This window comes from Chaetura pelagica, unplaced genomic scaffold, assembly GCF_000747805.2.
Source record: "Chaetura pelagica isolate M959 unplaced genomic scaffold, ChaPel_1.0 scaffold386, whole genome shotgun sequence".
In the NCBI taxonomy this organism is placed as follows: domain Eukaryota; kingdom Metazoa; phylum Chordata; class Aves; order Apodiformes; family Apodidae; genus Chaetura; species Chaetura pelagica.
The window spans coordinates 1,008,567-1,028,225 of NW_009953703.1; the positions used below are offsets into that span (position 1 = coordinate 1,008,567).

General features: G+C 36.8%; 1 protein-coding gene across 1 annotated transcript in view; it reads left to right on the forward strand.

The window, feature by feature from the left end:
* LRP1B (low density lipoprotein receptor-related protein 1B) overlaps positions 1-19,659 on the forward strand; it is a 671,221-nt gene that overhangs the window by 647,868 nt on the left and 3,694 nt on the right. Inside the window, exons 86-90 of the mRNA XM_010000387.1 lie at positions 2,002-2,176; positions 2,782-2,886; positions 15,111-15,187; positions 17,354-17,444; positions 18,910-19,054. Coding sequence (XP_009998689.1) covers positions 2,002-2,176; positions 2,782-2,886; positions 15,111-15,187; positions 17,354-17,444; positions 18,910-19,054 — 593 coding nt within the window. The remainder of the gene's footprint in view (positions 1-2,001; positions 2,177-2,781; positions 2,887-15,110; positions 15,188-17,353; positions 17,445-18,909; positions 19,055-19,659) is intronic.

Below are 19,659 nucleotides of genomic sequence, written 5' to 3' on the forward strand. Positions count from 1 at the left end.
AACTCCCTATTTTAAACTCCTGAAAGAAGATATACAGACTAGTTAAAGTTCATTTATTGTATCATTTAAGGCCCAAGGATCCTAAAAAATAGAAACGTTTTCAGGCAGTTACAATCATTCAAAGGGAATATGGTGATCTCATGAGCTGTCACTGTCCCTGAAACTAAAATTCCTTTCTTTAGGGGGGAAAACAAATAAATATATATCTTGGGTGTTGTTTCAGTCCAAATGTAACATATGCATTTAAGATAGAGCAGAAGATTAAAGGTGTTTATGGCTACAATCTATACTAACAACCAATATTTTTATTATTTTTTTTTAACATGAACTTTCTCTTCCTAAATGTTTTATTATTTTGGGGGGGCAGGAGAGGGTGTCTTCATGTAGATTGAAACATTTCCCCCTTGCAATGCGTTTTTCCTAAAACGTCTCTCGATATTGGCTTTCCAACTGCAGTAGTTTCTGTTCAGAAAACAGCCCCCTGCTGCAAATTACCATTCTATGACTTGACTTGGGGAATGGCAAACAATGACCTACTTCATCGGGTGTCTTTCAAGCTCCCTGGTTGCTCAGGAGTGACTCCATAAGTAGATTAATCTACATAAATAGGTGGAGGCAGACAGGGAATAATCAAACAAATCACTTTTCCAGCAGTTGGCTGCTTGGTTGGGCATGGCAGTTGGTTTGTACTTCTCTGAGAGGGGAGGAAACTGAGCACAGAGAAGCATAAACAAAATATTTCTCTCTTCATGAGATACCCTCACAAATCAGACATCTTGAATACACTTAGTAAAATATATCCATTTTAGTAGTCTCCAATTTGCTGCTTACGACATCCCCCCCCATTCAAATGACAGCTTGAGAGTTTGCACTTCCAGCTTCAGGGCTCAAGTTGCCATTTGGCCACGGTTTCCTTCTCTAGTGAACAGCTTGATGATGTCCTGCTTCTGCCTGCTACTGACTCACCTTCAGGCATACCTTGTGCTGTAAAGGACTTGAATTTTTTGGTTTTGAAAGAAAGGCAATATTTTATTAATATGGACTAGTTTAAGCTGATACAGATGCATAGTTGAAAACTGAGACATCTTGTATATCCATATCTGTCAATCAAGAACAGCACCAAAAGCTCAATAGAACATGTTGACTACACAGAACTGGTGAAAGTATTGGAAACAGGGAGAAATACAGACTTTGGATTATTTGGCCCCGTTACGAAGTTTAAATCACAAGGCTTAAGAAACCCCCACCTGTTTGATCAAAAGAAAATTGTGCCTACCACATAAATGCAACTGAACCCAAATCATAAGATACAGGTATTTTGTATCTCTGGAAGCTTCTGCAGTCAGACAGCCTGATTCTTTTATCCTATGAAAGAAAGGAGACAGCAACTGGCACTTCACAAGTGTGGAAGAATTCACTGCTTGAAATCTCAGACCTGCTGACATTTAAGCAGTTAAATGAGATGATGGGGTCTTGTATGTAGTTTGTTGTAGAACTTACAGCTTATGGCTTTATATATTATTCTTATTAAAACTTCATGAAATTTTAATATGTGGATAAAAGAAAATAAAAAGTAATTATTTCAGAATACTGTTTCCACTTCAGTTTTGCATTATGCTCTTAATGCTAACGTGACTGTATCAAAAGAATTTTTTTCAGCCAGTGTCCCATTAAATACATTAACATTGCTCTGCTTTTCTCATCAGTAGTCTTTATATTATGTGGAATAATGCCATAAAGGTTTAGACATCTAGAAGTTGAAAAGAATAATGTATTATATGAGTTTATCCATCCATTTCACTTCTGAAGACCACCTCGTTAACTTGTTATGTATCTATTTATGGGGTGTCCTTGATTCTTGTAGTTGCCAGGGAGGCAACAGCTTCATTCATCATTTTACTTTTTATTAAAGTACCTTTTAAAGCATCAAAAAGTAAGGTATTATTCTTTGTGTGACACTCCTAAATTTCTTTTAGTAAGCAGCTTCCATCTTGCTTGCAGATGTTTGTCACCACTATTGTGTGAATTCTGAATCATGCACCATTTCTGATGATGGAAGCGTAGAATGTGTCTGTCCAGTAAGATTTGAAGGTCCAAAATGTGAAGTGGACAAGTGTATCAGATGTCATGGGGGACACTGCATAATAAACAAGGACAGTGATGATGTAACATGCAAGTAAGTGTGTGTGTGTGGGGTGTGGCTGTATTTAAAATTGTATATTTAATAGCTATTATATTCCATTATCCTTTAAATCTCTTACACAGTTGCCAGCTCCTGAGTTGGTCACATCAGAATGGTTCCTTTGTGTGACTTCTACTAACTCAAAATCCACTGACTCCTGCCTTTCTAAATCAACTTTTGGAGCACTCCTCATGGTGGGAAGTATAATGTAGCAGGAGACTAAAAGGGTCTTCACTTGGAAAAATTAGAATATTTAAGAACATTGAGAATTATCGCACTATTGAAATTTGTTCATTCTGCAGTATCAGTGATAGTGATGGAGACATATTTTGTCCTATGGCAAGCATATGTAGTAAGATGTGCTGCTGTATTGCTGAGTGACTATTATATATAATCTTCATAAAAGAAAATATTTAAATATTTGGTGTGATAAGCTCACTGCCTGTACTAGCTTTTCAACCTAGAATTCTGCCAATCAGTAGATCTTATACATATCATACAATCCATATTTTAGTGTCTAGATAATTAGAAGGGAATTCACCAGATTTAATGCAATACTGATTGCTATTGGTCTTTTTTTTTTTTTTTAACCATGATAGTTGCACTAATGGAAAGATTGCCTCTACCTGCCAGCTATGTGATGGCTACTGTTACAATGGGGGAACATGTCAGCTGGACCCAGAGACAAATATACCTGTCTGTCTGTGAGTATCCTGCATTGTGTAGATCAAGAACATGTCCGTGTGCCAACAAATAATAAATTTTTTATGCATTTGACTGTATCATTTATCTCTTTAGAATGTATAATGTGCTGGTTACAGTCATAACTTACAGTACTTTTTCTAGCTATTAATATTTTTGCAATATGTGTATTGAAAGTTGTAAAACTAAGATATATATTTTGAATGCACATAGATAAAAAGAGGTGCCTTTTGAGACTTGTAATTATTTCAGGTCAGATCTAAAGCCCGTTTAGGCATTTGTATCTGGAATGGAATCAGGATGGTTGCCTGCCCTGCTTCTCAAAGGTGGATGAAGTCTTTTCTCCTTAAAGATGGTCAGAAGTGGGAGTGCTACACTACTGTAGGGAACCTGATGGCTAGAGAATAGGAAGAATATTGTCAGTGTTTATTTCCTTTATGGGTCTGAGGATTTGCTCATGTGTCTCTTGTTTCTGCCCTAACCTTCACACTGCCCACAGTAGCTTGGCTCTTTTGTGGTGAGATTGTCCTCCTCTTCCTGCACCCTGGTTGACTTAAAAATTCAGGATGATTTTCTTAAGCCCAGACATGAAAAGAGAATCTTTAGTATAGAATGTGAAGTACTGCCTTGAGAAGTAGAAAACCCTACATGCTAGCCCTTTCCTGAGAGCTATGGTGTGTCTTCTGTTCCAGCTATTAAATCTAAAATACAGAAGTAGTCATTGTAGCAAGAAAATAATTTCTTTCCTGCTCTCAGTCACACTGAGCTAGCTACTCAAAATCCAGGTTTTTCTTAATTTTAACCTTCTGCACTCCAGAAAAGCTTCATTGTGGAATACTCTGCCATGTCTCACAGCAACCTGAAGCTCATAGTGTTCTCCAGGAACATATTGAATCATACAGAATGGTTAAGGTTGGAAGGGACATTAAAGATCATCAGGTTCTAACCCCCCTGCCATGAGCAGGGACACCTCCCACCAGACCAGGCTGCTCAAGCCTCATCCAACCTGGCCTTGAACACCTGCAGGGGGAAGGCTTCCACAACCTCCTTGGGCAACCTATTCCAGCATCTTACTACCCTCATGGTGAAGAATTTCTTCCTGATGTCTAACCCAAATCTCCCCTCTTTCAGTTTAAAACCATTATCTCTTGTCCCATCACGATCTTCTCTGATGAAAAGCCCCTCCCCAGCTTTCCTGTAGCCCCTTCAGGTACTGGAAGGTGCTCTAAGGTCTCCCTGGAGCCTTCTCTTCTCCAGGCTGAACAGACCCAACACTCAGCCTGTCCTCATAGCAGAGGTGCTCCAGCCCTTTGATGATCATCGTGGCCATTCTCTGGACCCTCTCCAACAGGTCTATGTCTTCCATGTGCTGAGGGCTCCAGAGCACATGAGGTGTTGGAAGAGAGAATTGGACTTGAGTGTCTCATTTCCAAGGTGACATAAGTAAGTTGTTGTCCAAAGGGATCTGGCATTATGAGACAGACCCATCCCTTTGTTTTTACCATGTCCATGGAGCAGGTGGTCTTAAAAGAGAGTGCCTGTTGTATTCAGACTGTTAAGGAAGTTGCAGAGAGAAATTCCTAGATACTGTAGTCTGGCCAGTGTAAGAGATGGACCAGCTCTTTCCTCCTTGTGAGAACTCAAGTGCTTCTGAATGTGCAATGGGGCAAAACTGTGGTTGCTGCGCTATGGAGAAGTTGTCAATAGATGTTTGCAGCTTTGGGTTTAGAGACAGTGGAATGCAATTCTGCACGGTAGTCCTTATTCACCTGAAAATGCTTTAAGTGCCTATATGTCTCATTATTATTTGATCCAGTCCTTTTTACCTGTTATTTGTATATCCTTTAATGTCTTTAGCTGAGAACTAGAGAGACTAGTAAATCTCAGGAGAAGTGGAATATCACATTTATAATATGTAAGGCCCAAATATGATGATCAAGTCTTGTGATTTGTTTGCTTAAACACCTAGAAATGGCTCTTTTGGAAGCTTGTGATTCTCCTTTTCTTTTTTCCTTATAAAACTAGCTTATTCTTTTTCATGTGGAACACCATAGCATCTCAAGGAAAACAAGGTTAATACATAAATTTGTGTATGGGTTTACAAGACATAAATGCTGCAGCTGTTAGCAATGCTAAGAAAGTCATAAATCCATTGCAGTCTGGATTGATCAATAGAAATTATTAGTACATTTGACAATAATGCTTCAAGACTGTTCAGATTCCTGAACCCATCAGTGAGTACAGGCCCAGTGTTTTATCAGTGTGTGATCAATGCTGATGAGCAAACTTTTCAGTACAGTCAGATTGGACCTCCCATGAAAAACAGTTGTAATTTTGTTATCTGTGGGTGTGTGTCTGTGTGGGTGTCTTGCCATCATGATATATAATGCGTTTAAAATCTGTTCAGCAAAAGGTAGATTATTTATATAGGTCTATTTTACTGAAATTCTGCAGATGCTCTGTGGGGTTTAAAAGTCAGCGCTGTGACCAGAAAGTGAACCCTTGTGATTACTACTGTCAGAATGAGGGAATTTGCACTTTAACTGCGTTTAATGAACCGAGATGCAAGTAGGTTTAACCTTCCACTTAATGCTGCACATTCTGTGACATCATTTCAGGCCACAGTTCATTGGTTCAAGTCATGCACATTCACATACATTTCACAATATATACTTAATCTGGGGGCTCGTTTGTGTAATACACACTTACCCTTTGATAGTGGCACCAATGAGTATATTTAAACATACTTTTGGAGTGTCTATATCTTTGGAGGAAGGAATAACAAGTTTTATTTTTAATAATGGCTTTTATTGCTCCTATTTTGAGATATTTTACCAAGTTAATCCTACACAGCATAAATTTTAGCAAACAGTGATGTTGCATGTGTTCTGTAGTCCAAAACTGATTTCCTCTACCCAGGGAAAGGAATAGAAGAGCCATTTAGGTACCATTTCAGGAGTTAAGCTTGTATTCTTAAGTTTACTTGTTAATTTATGGAAATAATACTGTAAAATAGAAACTGTTATACAAAAATATGTGAGCTACATCATAACTTTGACTTTTCCTCTGATTAAAAAAAAAGTGTATAAAGTAGACACATTGTGTGCTGTATTTCTCTGAAGGATTTAAAGAGGAAATTTAAAAGAGAAAATTTTAAAGAGAAAAAGGAGGGATTTCTCTGTTTCTTAAAGAGAAAAATCTGAGTCCTCATCAGGGAAAGAAACAACGTTTGTCTTTGAAAATGCTGTAAGGCAGACATATACAGAAATGAAATACCAGTCAGATGAGCATAGCTTTACTCAGCAATTGTGATGCAAAAGTCAGAATTGAAATGATGAGCTAAAGACGGAGACTTGGGATAAAACATGAAACTCCAACAGCTTTAATCTTATCTCATCTAAATGCATGCTTGATGAGAACATAAAAAGCTGTGGGGATGTGATGTGGTTGTCTGGTGGGTAGCACTGACTAGGTATGGTGAATAATCTAATTTATTTTTTTTTTAAATGTGATCATAGTTCCTTTGTCAGTGTTCTCAAGCAATGAAACTCTCTGACGTGAGCTGTCATAAATCCACTGCAAAGTAGATTACTGTCCTAACTACCACTTCTTAATCTTTGAAAAGCAGGGAGTGGGTCTGGTGATAAGGATTTGGGTGGGACGTGGCTGCTTGGAGCACTGCTTCCTCACACTCTGAATATAAAGCACAGCTAGAAATAGTGTTCCTGTTGTTTCTTCAGAGGGGTTGCTGGGTTGGTAGCATTAAGAGAGTCTTCTGAATTGTTCCTTTATTTACAAAAGCAAGGTGGATTAGAGGAAAGGGAAGAGAAGCAAATAGAAGTTGTTTGATGGAGGTGAAGACAGAGTGACACAGGAGGAAGCATGTTTCAGTTCTCCTTGCCAACCTCAGTTCAAGCTCCAGTTGTTCCTGGTATCTTGTGGTTTTCTAGTGCTGAATTACTTCCTAACTGGAGCCTGTTTGTAATTTTACCAATCGAGTACTGACAAGTAGGAGACCTCAGGAAGGCATGAAGCAATTCTATGCTTCACAGCATAGAGTCATTGTCAGCCAACAGGAATCTCAGAGATGTTTCCTGTAGGTTCTGCTCCATTGTATGAGGAAGATGGTTTATTTGTCCAGCCTCCATGTCTGGCCATGTGACATGTGACTTCTGTCTCTGGTCTCTGAGACACAGCTAAGGGCCAGCAGTTTTTGTAAGCAGTCTCTAATTCATAGGTGGGTGATGTTTAGAAGAAATAGGAAATGGGTGGATTTATTGTCATCCAGCAGGAACTCCTCTCTGTCTCACAACCAGATCAGTCAAGAATGCAAACTTCATACATAACTAAGCCTTTACTATCATTCAATAAAGACAATACAGGATAAGATTTATTATTTTTTTTTACAGGGCAGTCCTTAGCCTTAATTATATAGAGGAGCTATAAAACTGCAAGATCATACTCTCCTTTTACCAGCCTGTGCTCTTAGTTTGTTGTGTTGGGTTTTTTTAACCTTGAATGCACTAAATATTAGATGCACATTGGAGATAGAAGTTGTGCTTTTCACATAAGCAGTTTAGGACTGAATTAAGGCCTCACTGGCTGGATATAAGCCACCAAAAAGCAAGGTTGTGTGAAGTTGTTCTCCAGTTTCTTCTAATGCTCTGTCAGGTTTTAAAAGATGCAGAATATGCGGTGATTTCACTTTGGATATAAAATCCTACACAATCTAGGTGATTAATTAGCACTGTTTTTAGGAATATGAAGAGCAATCTTCTCCCCCTATCCCCTCTTATTGTCCTTCTTGCTCATTAACAAAGTTTGCAAGATAATTTAATATCCGACTTAAAATTTGAGGTAGTGACCTTTTCTGAAAAATGTACCACCAAGAGTGTCTTTTAAAGAAGAATTATCTTACATGTAGTAAGTATCTTTTTAGCATTCACATACTAAGTTTTTAAGGATATTTTTACTCACTGAGTTGTGGGTGTGTGTGATGTGTATAACATTACAGGCATATGAAATATGTCTGAATTGCTCAATTAATATGTTACTTCACAAATTAATTGAAAACAGAATCAAGAGATCAGATTCAGATGGGAAATAGTAAAGAAATGTTTTTTCTATTTATTTCACAAACTGCCAGTTCTAGCAGTCTGTCTTATGTTTTAATAATTACCTGTATTTGCCTCTGTTTCCTTCTCACTAGTTGCATATACATTCATGCAAGAGGAACAAGGTTTAGGGAGAGAATATACCTTGCATGATACCAATGAAGAGAGTTGAATAAAATAAAACATAAAAGTACACAAAATTGTCACTTGTGACATAGGCCTTACTCCATCAAAGTTTTTAATGCAGAATATTACCTTCTCTCACCTTTGTTTCTTTTATGCCTTCACTGTAACTATAGTTAGCTAAAATTCCATCCTTTTTTGTTTTATTTAATATTGTTATTTGCATCTGCAAAGAAATATGATCAAATTATAGCCCCTTTCACTAAGTGTTACGGAAAAAAGCATGCTTCTGTTACAAGTTTACAATCAAAACCAGTGGAAGATATAAATCATGTTAATGTATAGCTAAAGCCATCTAAATGTAAAGAGAACTTTAATGTTTTAATGAGCTTTCAAGCAATGCTGCATGACTGTGGCTGAGGGCTTTAAGGTAAAACAACTAAGATTATATTATGCTGATAAATTAAGAGGATAGTAATTTATTCCTCTTCAGGTTACTTTCTGCATAGAGATGTGAGGAATTCTGTGTGTCTGCAGTTCATAATCTCTGTGTCCTAACTGTCGTCAGAGAGAGAAATACAGAGAACAATGTACAGCATTAAATTAGTTGCCTGTGGCTGGATGTGTTGCCTGTTCGGAGGACTTGAGGTTGTATGTGTTGTATTTCTCTATTAGAAGGAACATCAGTTCTTTTATAGTAAAGAATAAGTCACCCTGCTTTGTTGAATTGCTTGCAGGAAGCAGATGCAAGACTTTTGAGAGCAAAGTAGGAAGAGAAATCAGTGGTCATTCAGATGAATTAAAAGGCACATACCATAGAGGAGCTTGAAAGAAAGTATAACTTTGGCAGTAAAAGGAACTACATAGTGAAGGGTGGAGAAAGACTAAATTTCTTCATTTCTAAAGGGAGAATTTTAGCTGAGTAATGGATTAAAGACAATAGTGAACAAATGGGGAGAAAAGAAATTGTGGAATTTCTTAATAGTGTCAACAAGAGGCTTGAGCGTGGAGATGTGGATAAAGAAATCAAAAATAATTCCTGCAGGAGAGAAATAAACAAGGGAGATGTTTAGATGCTCAGGGACATGATTTAAGCACTGAACGGGTAGATTAGGTTATGGTTAGTGGATTTAGGTTTTGGTTGGGCTTGAAGATCTTCAAGGTCTTTTCCAACCAGGATGGTTCTGTGATGTTCTTGCCAGTTCATTTCTGTAGGCTGGAGAGAGAGACACTGTGTGTGTGTCTGCGTGGGGGGCTGCATGCACACGTGTGTGTGTTTGGTAGGAATCAGAAAGAAAGGAGTGCATTCTTTTTGATGGAGGAACTTGCCTCCAGCTCAGATTCCTGTGATGCTGTACCTCCCTCTTGATGTTCCTTTTTGTGTTGAGAAATCTTCAAATAGGATCAGTTTTCATGTAAGTACATGTATAACTTGTACAATTTCTGTACGTACATGTAAGTGTGTAAGCGAGTGTCAGATTCACAACTTTGGCAAACCTCTGTTCAACAAAAAGTGTGAAGGTACATCAGTAGTCCAGTTGTGGACTAGAAAGAGCAATCCCCTGACTGACACTGTCTGAAGGTTGAGTAGAAAAAGTCACTGCAGTGTAGAACAACTGCAGCATTGAGAAGACTGCCTAAGGGGAGACAGCAGCTATAGCTGTGACAGGTACTTTAAGTCAGAGAACAGAAAACTTTGTCAAGTACCTTTCAGTGAATGTTTTCCATCTGATTTTCTGGGGTATATTTAATGAGGTCCCCAGTTACAATTACAACAGGAATTTCACAGTGTTATGCTGGTTCTTTTGAGAGCTTTCTTTTTCAACTAGAAATACCTTTCTTATACAAGTCTCAAATTTGAACATAATCAGCAAGTTATAACATTATATTATAGAAGAGCTTTCACTCATTTTGTATCCCAAACTAGTATTAGTTCAAGAATGAAATGCAAACAACAGTTTGAAGAGTGTTTGATCAAAAAGGAAAGAAGACTTGGAAAAGAGGAGTATGTCTGTTTTTCATTGAATGTTTACTAGCTAGGCTGGGATGCAGATATCCTTTCTCCAGGAGTTTAAAATGGTTCAGATGAAACTGAAGCAGTTGCTGCTGCTGAACATCACTGCTTACTTTGCCTCTGTGAGGAGAGAAAAAACATGGTTTGTCATATACCTATTGATCCAGTCATTTTTCTTTCTTTTTTTTACCATTTCAGTTTCTTCTTTTCCATTTGATTTGTTGCTCAGTGTAACTTCACCTACAGTGGTAGCCATCTCGGCATGCTTAATTTTTAAATATTTATGTTAATATTAACACTTGTATAGCATGTGTTCTGTGAATTTATTGCTAATAGCATGGTGTTTTATGACCCTCAATTACTTCTTTTTCTTACCTTGGGATGATGGAGGGTGAGTTACACAAGGTTCTTTGCCATGAACACCATTGCAGCAACTGTGAATGAGTTTGATCTAATTTGTCATGCACAAATTACATTAATATTCAAGTCACACTTTATTTTTTTCATGTATGTTGTTACTAAGTTGAAGATTCTTTGGGTTCCTCACAAGTAATTTTCTGTGGATTATGCAATTTTCCTGTTCTTAATTTGTTGGATGACCAGCTAACCTATGTTTCATATTCAAGTACCATAGTTTCTATCCCTTAGGTTCTACATCGAATTCCTTCACTTCACTTTCTTTTATAAGGATACCAAGTGATACTCATTAAACAAAAACACTAAAACATGGTCTGTTCCTGTATACAATAGTGATGGAAAAGTTATTCTTTGAAAATAATTAAACTCTACAATATAGAAGGTACAAAATGTGCTATTAATGAAACTTGTAGGGGGGAGGGTTGGTCTTTCATTGTTACGTAAATACTTTCTATCTTTGAGGGTTTCTCTGTAGTTATAACTCTATAAACCAGCTCCCTGTATGAAGACAGCATACTTGCAAAAGTATTGCTAAATTTATTATAAGGAATAATTTAGTAACTTGGTTTAGTACAAGGATTTTGTCATCCTATGACACCCTACAGAGTTTGGGGGTAAAAGGGGATTATTTTAATTTCCGTCTTTAAATGCAATTTAATACATGTAGTAGATAGCTATAATCCTGATGTTCTCTTGTCTCACAATTCATTTTAATATTAATGATAAGACATGTTCCAGTGGCATTTTAAAGTAAATGTTCTTAAAATAGTGAGGCTGGATACTTTCACTAGGATGTTGTACCAGACATTACTACCTATGCCGTGACTAAAAACGAAAAGCAAAGTTTGAAAATTGCTTTGTATAATGAAGAAATATCATTTATACTTAAGAAGCATTTTCAATTCCCCTTCCACCTCTATTTTGTAATGACTCATGGATTCTGTTACACTTCTAGACTGGTCTTTCAATGCTGCTTTCTGTCATTTTTTGGGTACACACTGGTATATTGAGTTGGAAAGCAGTTGTCTACAAAAGCACTTTTAACTACAGATTATGCCTGATATATATTTTTATGACAATGCTTGTAGCACAATAAAAAACAAAGGGGGAAAGAAGAAACTAAATTTTTTAAAAGACTGCCACCACATTAGCCTTTTTACTAGTTTTTTTCTATTTGTTCAAACATCTTATAGTCAAATGGTTCCTTTTGGTCAAGTGCCCAGATAATTGAGCTTAGAGTCTTTCAATGCACTGACCCGTAAGGGTTAGGCAAAAATAGAGGAGATAGACATTTTTCTCTCATGGGTAGATTCTGTAACAACAACATGATTGGTTTCTGTATCTTAGTCCTAAATATTCCTCATTACAAAGTGGGACACCTTTCTTATTTCAGTTTAAAGTTTTTGCAACATCTCTCCTCTGTAATACTTTTTTCTCAAAACAAATTCTGTATCTCAGAATGTGTTTCCCAAGCAGTCATTTCATCCTACATGTAGTGCTAAATTGTGACAGAGAGAGCTGTAGCTTCATTTTATTAATAACCTTGGCAGCAAACCATGTACAACCTTTGTTTATTGCATTCCCATTTCAGTTGTTATATTGGCATTCTCAGTGATATTGTTGCTCTTGGAGCTGTTCACCAAATCTGTTGGGAACTGGAGATTTGCACTGTAAGATGTTCACTGTAGCTCCTTCCACCACTCAGCTGACTCCAACCTGTCCTTCACTGTCAAGCTCCCCATCTGTTTCCATCTGTATTTGTTTATGTGCAGCTCAGATGAGGCGTTACCAAGAGCTGTGAAGAAAGACAGTGATAATATGAATGTCTTCAGTGAAACCAGTGGCTTTATGAAATTCTGCCTTTTTGCTTGCCTGTAGTGCAGATGTTCTCTCTCTGATCATAAAACTATTGGCAAAAGACAGAACAAAAGCCCTTGGTACCAAATGATTTTAATAAAAGGTGCAGAATACTGAATTCAACCAGAAGTCAGTGCCTATGCTGAGTACTGAGCAGTCTGAGTTCAAATGACCTAACATCATAAAATATTATTGTTAAAAACAAAATTTCTCTGTGGAATCTGAAGAAAATTGAAACTGGTTCAGACTTGCTCATCTTTCCTGTGTTCCTACATGAACAGTTGTCCATGTCCCAACACTGCTAATATTCTTACCTTGATTTTTTCCCATGGTTATGACACCTATAGCTATAGGATTTCTTTCTTCATCAGCTGTTGTGGTGTCATATCTGCTGTAAGATTTTGAAGAGCTTAATTGTACATTATGCACATTTTTCTCTATACTTGCATGCATAGTAGTGATTTTTTGCTAGTCTCACTACCCTATATTCTTTAAACTTTTATGGCATTATGGTTATGATTGTCTTATGCAGGGAAGCGTTTGAAACCTTCAATATAAGGGTTGAGGTACAGAGTTAAGATATGTCTAGGTCTCAGAGAAGTCTTTCCCTTTCAATGGTGTAATATTAAATGAAAATTTCCTCTCATAGCAAGTTTTAATCACATGAGCTGAATCCCCAAATGCAATGATGTGTAACCTCCAGTAAGTAATACAAAGACTGTTTCATGGTTGTCATGTGCCAACAGTGTCCTGGATCCCAGTAGAATATTCTAAATATAAAGTTTTATGGTGTTTCTCTACAAGAATGGAGATAGCTATTTTGCAGCCATATGCTCAATAGTCATATTTTGGAAAAACAAAAATGTTCCTTGAATAGTATCTTACTAAGGTGGCTGTCAGTGTGATCATTTTCATTTGATATAATTGCTAAGCAGGGATTTGTAAAAAAAAGTAGAACAGTTATATTCTTTAAAAGATTTAAAGTCCTGTTCAGTGTGAGTTGGACTGTGCTAAAGTGGTGATAAGGGAGTGGAAATATCAATTGGGTTCAGTTTTAAAATGTGTCATCATGGACTCTAGTTTGTGTAATTAGTAATTGAGGGCTTCCTTTGCAGGCAGGAATTTGTGTGCATTTACCATGTTTATTTAAATAAACAAACTTATTTCAATAAACATGAAGAACTTGCTAAATTATAATGCAATTTATCGTGTGAAAAATTTTGAATCATTTAATAAGCATGTTTTTCAAAGACCATCTGTGCTTTATCTCTGTAGAGTCTGAGTTAAGGACCATCATAACATATCCTACCAAAACTGAAATTAGATCCCCATAGAAGTTTGAACTTAATACGAAACCAAATGAAGAGTTTTGTCTGGCTGTTGGATTGTGCTGAGATATGCTTAGGAGCAAAGAGAGAAACTAACCATGCTCCTGGCATCATCTGCAAAGATGAAAGAGAGTCAAAAGCATCACTAGCACAGCTGGCTAGGGCTCTCCTGTCAGAATTCTGCATTTTTTTGCCTAGAATATTATATACTTTTCCAATTCTTTTGCAACAATATCAGTAGTAATCATGTCCACCTCTAAACTCTGCAATTTGTTCAGTCCTTAGAAAGGTGTCAGATAAGAGTCCTTCTTGAAACTGCGTGCAAGGTAATGAGTGCTCTGCTGCATTTTCCTACAGATAACCCATGTTGAAAGTCATAAATAATTCAAAAAATACGATTCATTGCACAATATGCAACAGAGGCAGACGAAAAGTGACTGCTTCCTGCCGTTTCCACACGAGGAGTTTGAGGTTATGTAGTAAACTTAATCATATTTACAGCAAGATGAATAAGCAATTGAATTTCGTTCGGGTGTTTGTTTCCGTTTTTGATGGATTTGCTGAGTCTGTGTTACATGGACTCCTCGTGTTGGCTTGTGTACATGGAGGGCATTCTGAATCCCAGCTGAGGAAATATGTGCATATTGATATTCACACAGGGAAATTACAGCAGAGCAACAGTGTACTCATCCAGGCACCTGGCTCATGAAGCATATATTCTGAATATGGCCCTTTGAAGCCAGTAGATGCTCCTGTCCCTTCAGGACAGCTCTTTATGCTTTGATTCTCACACTTGCTTACACACACCTCTATATATTTCTGCAAATACATATCTAGTTAACTAGTTCAAAATTTATAAAGCTAAGGCCATTAAATTGTAGAATTTTCAGGAAATCATTTAAGTCTGAAAGCAAGGAAAAGGTGTACTTCAGTTAAGCTGTGAATACTGGTCAAAGACAGGTCTTAATTGTTCAAGGAAATTATTATCACTGGATGTGTAAGAACTGCTGCACATGGATCTAGCTGAAGTGTTCCCTCCTTATTGTTTAATAGGACCTCAATGTACCATTGGTTATGCCTGTCATTTTATTATGCAAGAATTTTAGAAAAGGACTCTGGAGTGAAGATTGCAGTGATAATAACATGAATTGAAGATAGAAAGCTGTAGTTTTAATCTAAAAAAAAGTGTTCAGGATGTTGTAAGTGCCATGGCAGAATACTGCTGCCTCCTTCCATGAAGCTTATTGTTTATTTTGTAGAATCACTGTTGTCATTCGTGTAGCTCTTGAGAAGATGCTGGTGGTCTCTTTAGTAGGTTACTATGCTAACAGCTGACATGTATTAATTTTACCATCTTAATTGGATCCCTTTAGATGTTCAGCCAACTGGTCAGGCACACAGTGTGAGAGGCCAGCTCCCAAAAGCAGCAAGTCTGACAACATCAGTACAAGTAAGTACTTCAAATAACTGCTGACACTTCTTAAATTTACCCCAGTCTAGAAATTCTAACCTTGTAATATTTTAGAATGTGAGTTTGTGTCATGAAACGTGCTGGTTACCTGTATTAAAAATAGTTATACATATTAGATCTCTCTTGACATTTTTGATTGCCATTCAGTGTTTTCTGAAGTGGTTCATGTACAAGCCATATTCTATACACTCACTGCTTCAAGGCTAGGTTGCACTTCTCATTAAAAAAAGTATACTGGTGGCAAGTGCTTGATGGTATCACTGTCATGGCTGTGCAGAGAACTAGTACAAGACCTCTGACCATTTAAGTCCTACTGAAAGCATCAAAAATAGAGTTGTAAGTAGTTTACTTTTGCATTGACTGTTGGCAGAGGTTTGAGGTTTTGCGACTGCGAAAATCATCCTGGAAGTAAGAGTAGCTCCTGTTATATTTTTTTAAAACATGTCAGTAAGCATCAAAGGATGGTATTGCTACACTATTGGCTCTTCAAACTGAACAAGGTTCCCTGTGGTGCGTTGAGTATGCTGATGGTACCCTGCTGTGTGGTTCTAAGTCACATTTAACCCAATCCGAGCAGTAGAATGAATCACCCACTATTCAGGTCAGTTTGATTCTTAGATAGAATCTTCCTAGTGATCCAGACAAATGAAATAACACTTACAGGCTGGAAATAAGGAAAAAGAAGTAGCCAGAACCTACTGTGTTGTTTGTGGTGGATGCTTTTTTTTTGAGAGAACAGGTACTACAATTTGGGAAATAGGTGTTCATCTTGTTGCTGCTAGACCCTGGGCTGAACCGTGGTCACCAGATGACAACTCACATCTGGTGGGCTGGTTTTCAGGTTTTTTTCTTGATTTTTTTTAACTGCCAAGACAAAATTAACCTTTTTTTTTTTTTTACCTTTTTTTTTTTTTTCCCTCTGAAGTAGAACTACATCCAGTTATGTATCAAATGTTTCCTTAAAGTAGCATCATTGTAAAGTCCTTTACATGCTGAATCTTTATAACCTGAAGTGAACTCAGGATTCTTCAAGCTTTTATTGACTAGTACTTCACTTCAGGCCTCTGCTAACCTGACTTAGCTTTCAGTAAGCCTTCAGGCAGAATTCAAGGCATCTTTTTAAATGCTTCATTTAGACTGTATTTAAGGTAGAGCAGAGACTGCAAACAGCCTATTTTTATTTATTTATTTATTTTGATAAATCAATCAATGTAACCAGTGAAGCAACCAGCAGTCACTGTTTTCCACCAATTAGGAATTGTGATAGTAAACAAAATGCATGTTTTTCTACATTGGCTTTATACTGGAGTCTTGTAGGTTTTTATAACAATTTTTTGTGTGTATTTATTGCCAGATACTTAACATTAAACTTGAGAAATTCTTCAAAGGGTACAATTGTGGATCTAATTTCTTCAGGTAGTCTCATTTCAGTGAAGTTATCTGCCAAAATGATGTGAAGCCCATTTTCTTCTTCCCTATTCCCTCCTCTCCTTTAGTATCCCTGTCTGATCTGTGCACTGTTTTTCTGCTACATTAAGCATTATTGTAGTTTCCTTGATTGCCTATATCAACATAACAAAATTATTGGCTCCCAAGTACCATGCAGTAAAACGCAGCAATGCACCGACCATCTAAATTGAATATTGCTTCCTACTTTCCCTTCTCCCCACAAATAAAAGCAATAAATACATATAAATGCTAACGATGGAATTCTTCAATCAGAGCCATCCCTACTGAATATTTTAGATTCATAGTTGTGAGATTTAAATAAGCTTCTGAAGATGAATGTTGGCAGTTAAAGCCAGTGCCCATGCCAATCCAGTTCAGCAATTCTACACACCTTCATATGATATGATTGCAAGTATGGGCAGGGAATTAGTCCAAGGTAGATCAGTATCCAGAAAGATGAAGCTCCTGATTTGTTGATAACAGTACATGTGTGTACACCATTATCTGTAATGATTTATTATTTTTTTTTAATTGATCAACATTCAAATTTCAAATCATGGTATGGGCTTCACTGAAATCACATTTTCTGATGAGGGAAATTGTTCTTTTTTAAGTTGATGTAATTGTTTTACTGCTGTGAAGAAATTATTAGAGATAGCTGTGAGTATTTAATGGTATTTCCTTTTCCTGTTTTAGGAAGTATTGCAATCATTGTTCCTCTTGTTTTACTGGTGACTTTGATCACTACTCTGGTAATTGGACTATTTCTTTGCAAAAGAAAACGAAGGTAAGTCATTTTATATTGATATATGGAGTAACAAAGTAAATCTTTACAGTGGTTGTACCGTTTTGATAGAAGAAATTCACCTTTTATATGTTGAGCAGATATTTAAAAAGCAAAACAAAACAAAAACAAAACCCCAAAACCAACAATCTAAAACTTGTTTCTATATGCAGGGAGTTAGTTGCATTTTGGTTCTAGCTGGGACAGTCATGTCTATTATTTATACTTATATTCCACAGACAGTAAATAAGAAAGTGTTGTTCTTTCCTTATCAAGTTTGCTCAATCCTGCCAAGGCTGTGTAAGTGTTGACAATTCTATCCAGAGACTTAGTGAACTGAGTAAACAAAATTGATGTATTTCATTTAAACTACCTTATTAATATTGTTCTTGTTTATAAATACTTTTGGATATACCCTCTGCAGAATTTCCAGTTTCTAGTTACAGTTCACTTCAATTTATTTACTTGTATTAGTTCTTTTCAATTTTGTATAAGTTATGGTGAAGATGTAAACAGCTTTTAGAGTATCTGCTTTAGAGTTTCAAGCCTTGTCATCATTACTGTATTCCTTTAATATCTTGCACAGGAAGCCAGATTCCAGCACTGAATGTTTTGTTCTCATGACTTTAGCTGCCTTAGAGGCAGCAGAGAACTTCAGGAGGGTAGTAGACATTTGGAGATTGGCCATGTTGGGTGGCAGGGGAAGTAAGGGTGTTTCTTCTGTGTGCAGACACTTGAGAGAGCTGTTAACTTTCTTGTGTTCAAAGCAACCAGAAAGTGATGTTAGTGACGATGCAGACTTAACAGTGAAAGATTCCTAATAATGAGGATGTGACCAACCAGCAAAGATCTTGACTATTTCAGTCCTCTAGACTAAAATAATCTCTTACATGACTACCATCTAACATCATGCATAGCACCCCCTGCAAACTGGTGCTAACTAGTAAGGATTAAGTTTTAAATCCTTTTTGAAAGCCAACAAGATAAATACATTCCCTCACCACACTGTTGTTAATGCTGACCCAGGCTCCATGGATGTCATCTTGTGCTGCTGTACTTAAAGACCCAACTTCATGATAGCCAAATCCCAAAAAACAGTTGCTAGTCTGTAATTAGGTTAAGTGGAACAAATTCTTGACAGCAACTTGTTAAATAATATCCTCAGTAGGATACATAGATCCTCAGTAGAGAACTAGAACTAACCTCAATAAAGAACTTTTTTCTTAAAATTACATTTGAAAATATATTTTAGAGGTTTTATTAATCTCTTCAAAGAAGACTGTTAAGTATTAAGTATAGATGTTAAACACCTGTACTCTAAAGAAAACAGCCTATTTTAGGAAATGTTTTTTCTATGCCTTTTCTGAAAAATACAGATAATTCCGTGTGCTCAGTTTCAGACACTGACTGCATCTTTCTCAATCATCTTTCTCAGTCCTTCTTTCTCGTGTGTGTTCATGCATTATAGGACAAAAACCATCAGAAGACAGCCCATTATAAATGGAGGAATCAATGTAGAAATTGGCAATCCGTCGTATAACATGTATGAGGTGGGCCACGATCACACTGAAGGTGGTCTTTTAGCCTCAGATTTTACTGTGAATGCAGAAAAGGTAATTTTTTTTTTCTTTTTCTAATGGCAAAATCACTACCTATTTTGTCTTACAAAGGCTTTGACTTTACATGTAGTTAATAGAAGCATAGAACAATGATATTTAGATCTTGCTAACAATCAATATGAAAGCAAGTTAGATTTCATTAGGAGAATTTTCATGTATATGTCAACAGATCTTTTGCAGCCTGATGTTTGCTGGAAGACAATATTCCTGGTGTTTGCATTTTACCAAAACAGAACTGAACTAGGAAATGAGTATTTTGTCACAGACACGTCTACTTAAGTTGCCAAATTGCAGTCTATCTTTTTAGTCCAGTTGCAAATCCTGAAGGTAAATATATGATTGTACAGTCTACCTTTTGAAGTGTGAATGAATGTATTCATACACAGGAGACTGATTTCATATATGAAAGCTTCCGAAACCATCAAGAATTCTGAGAACTGGCTGGAGAGATAGATTAAATGTTTACACAAAGCCTGCTCTTGTAGAAGATGCTCTCACTTCTGCAGCTCCAGTCTTCAGTGATTGAACTCCCTGAGTGATGTGACATGGGATGAAGGGGGTAATGCTGTGGTATCTTTCCTAGAGCTTTGCAATCAGAT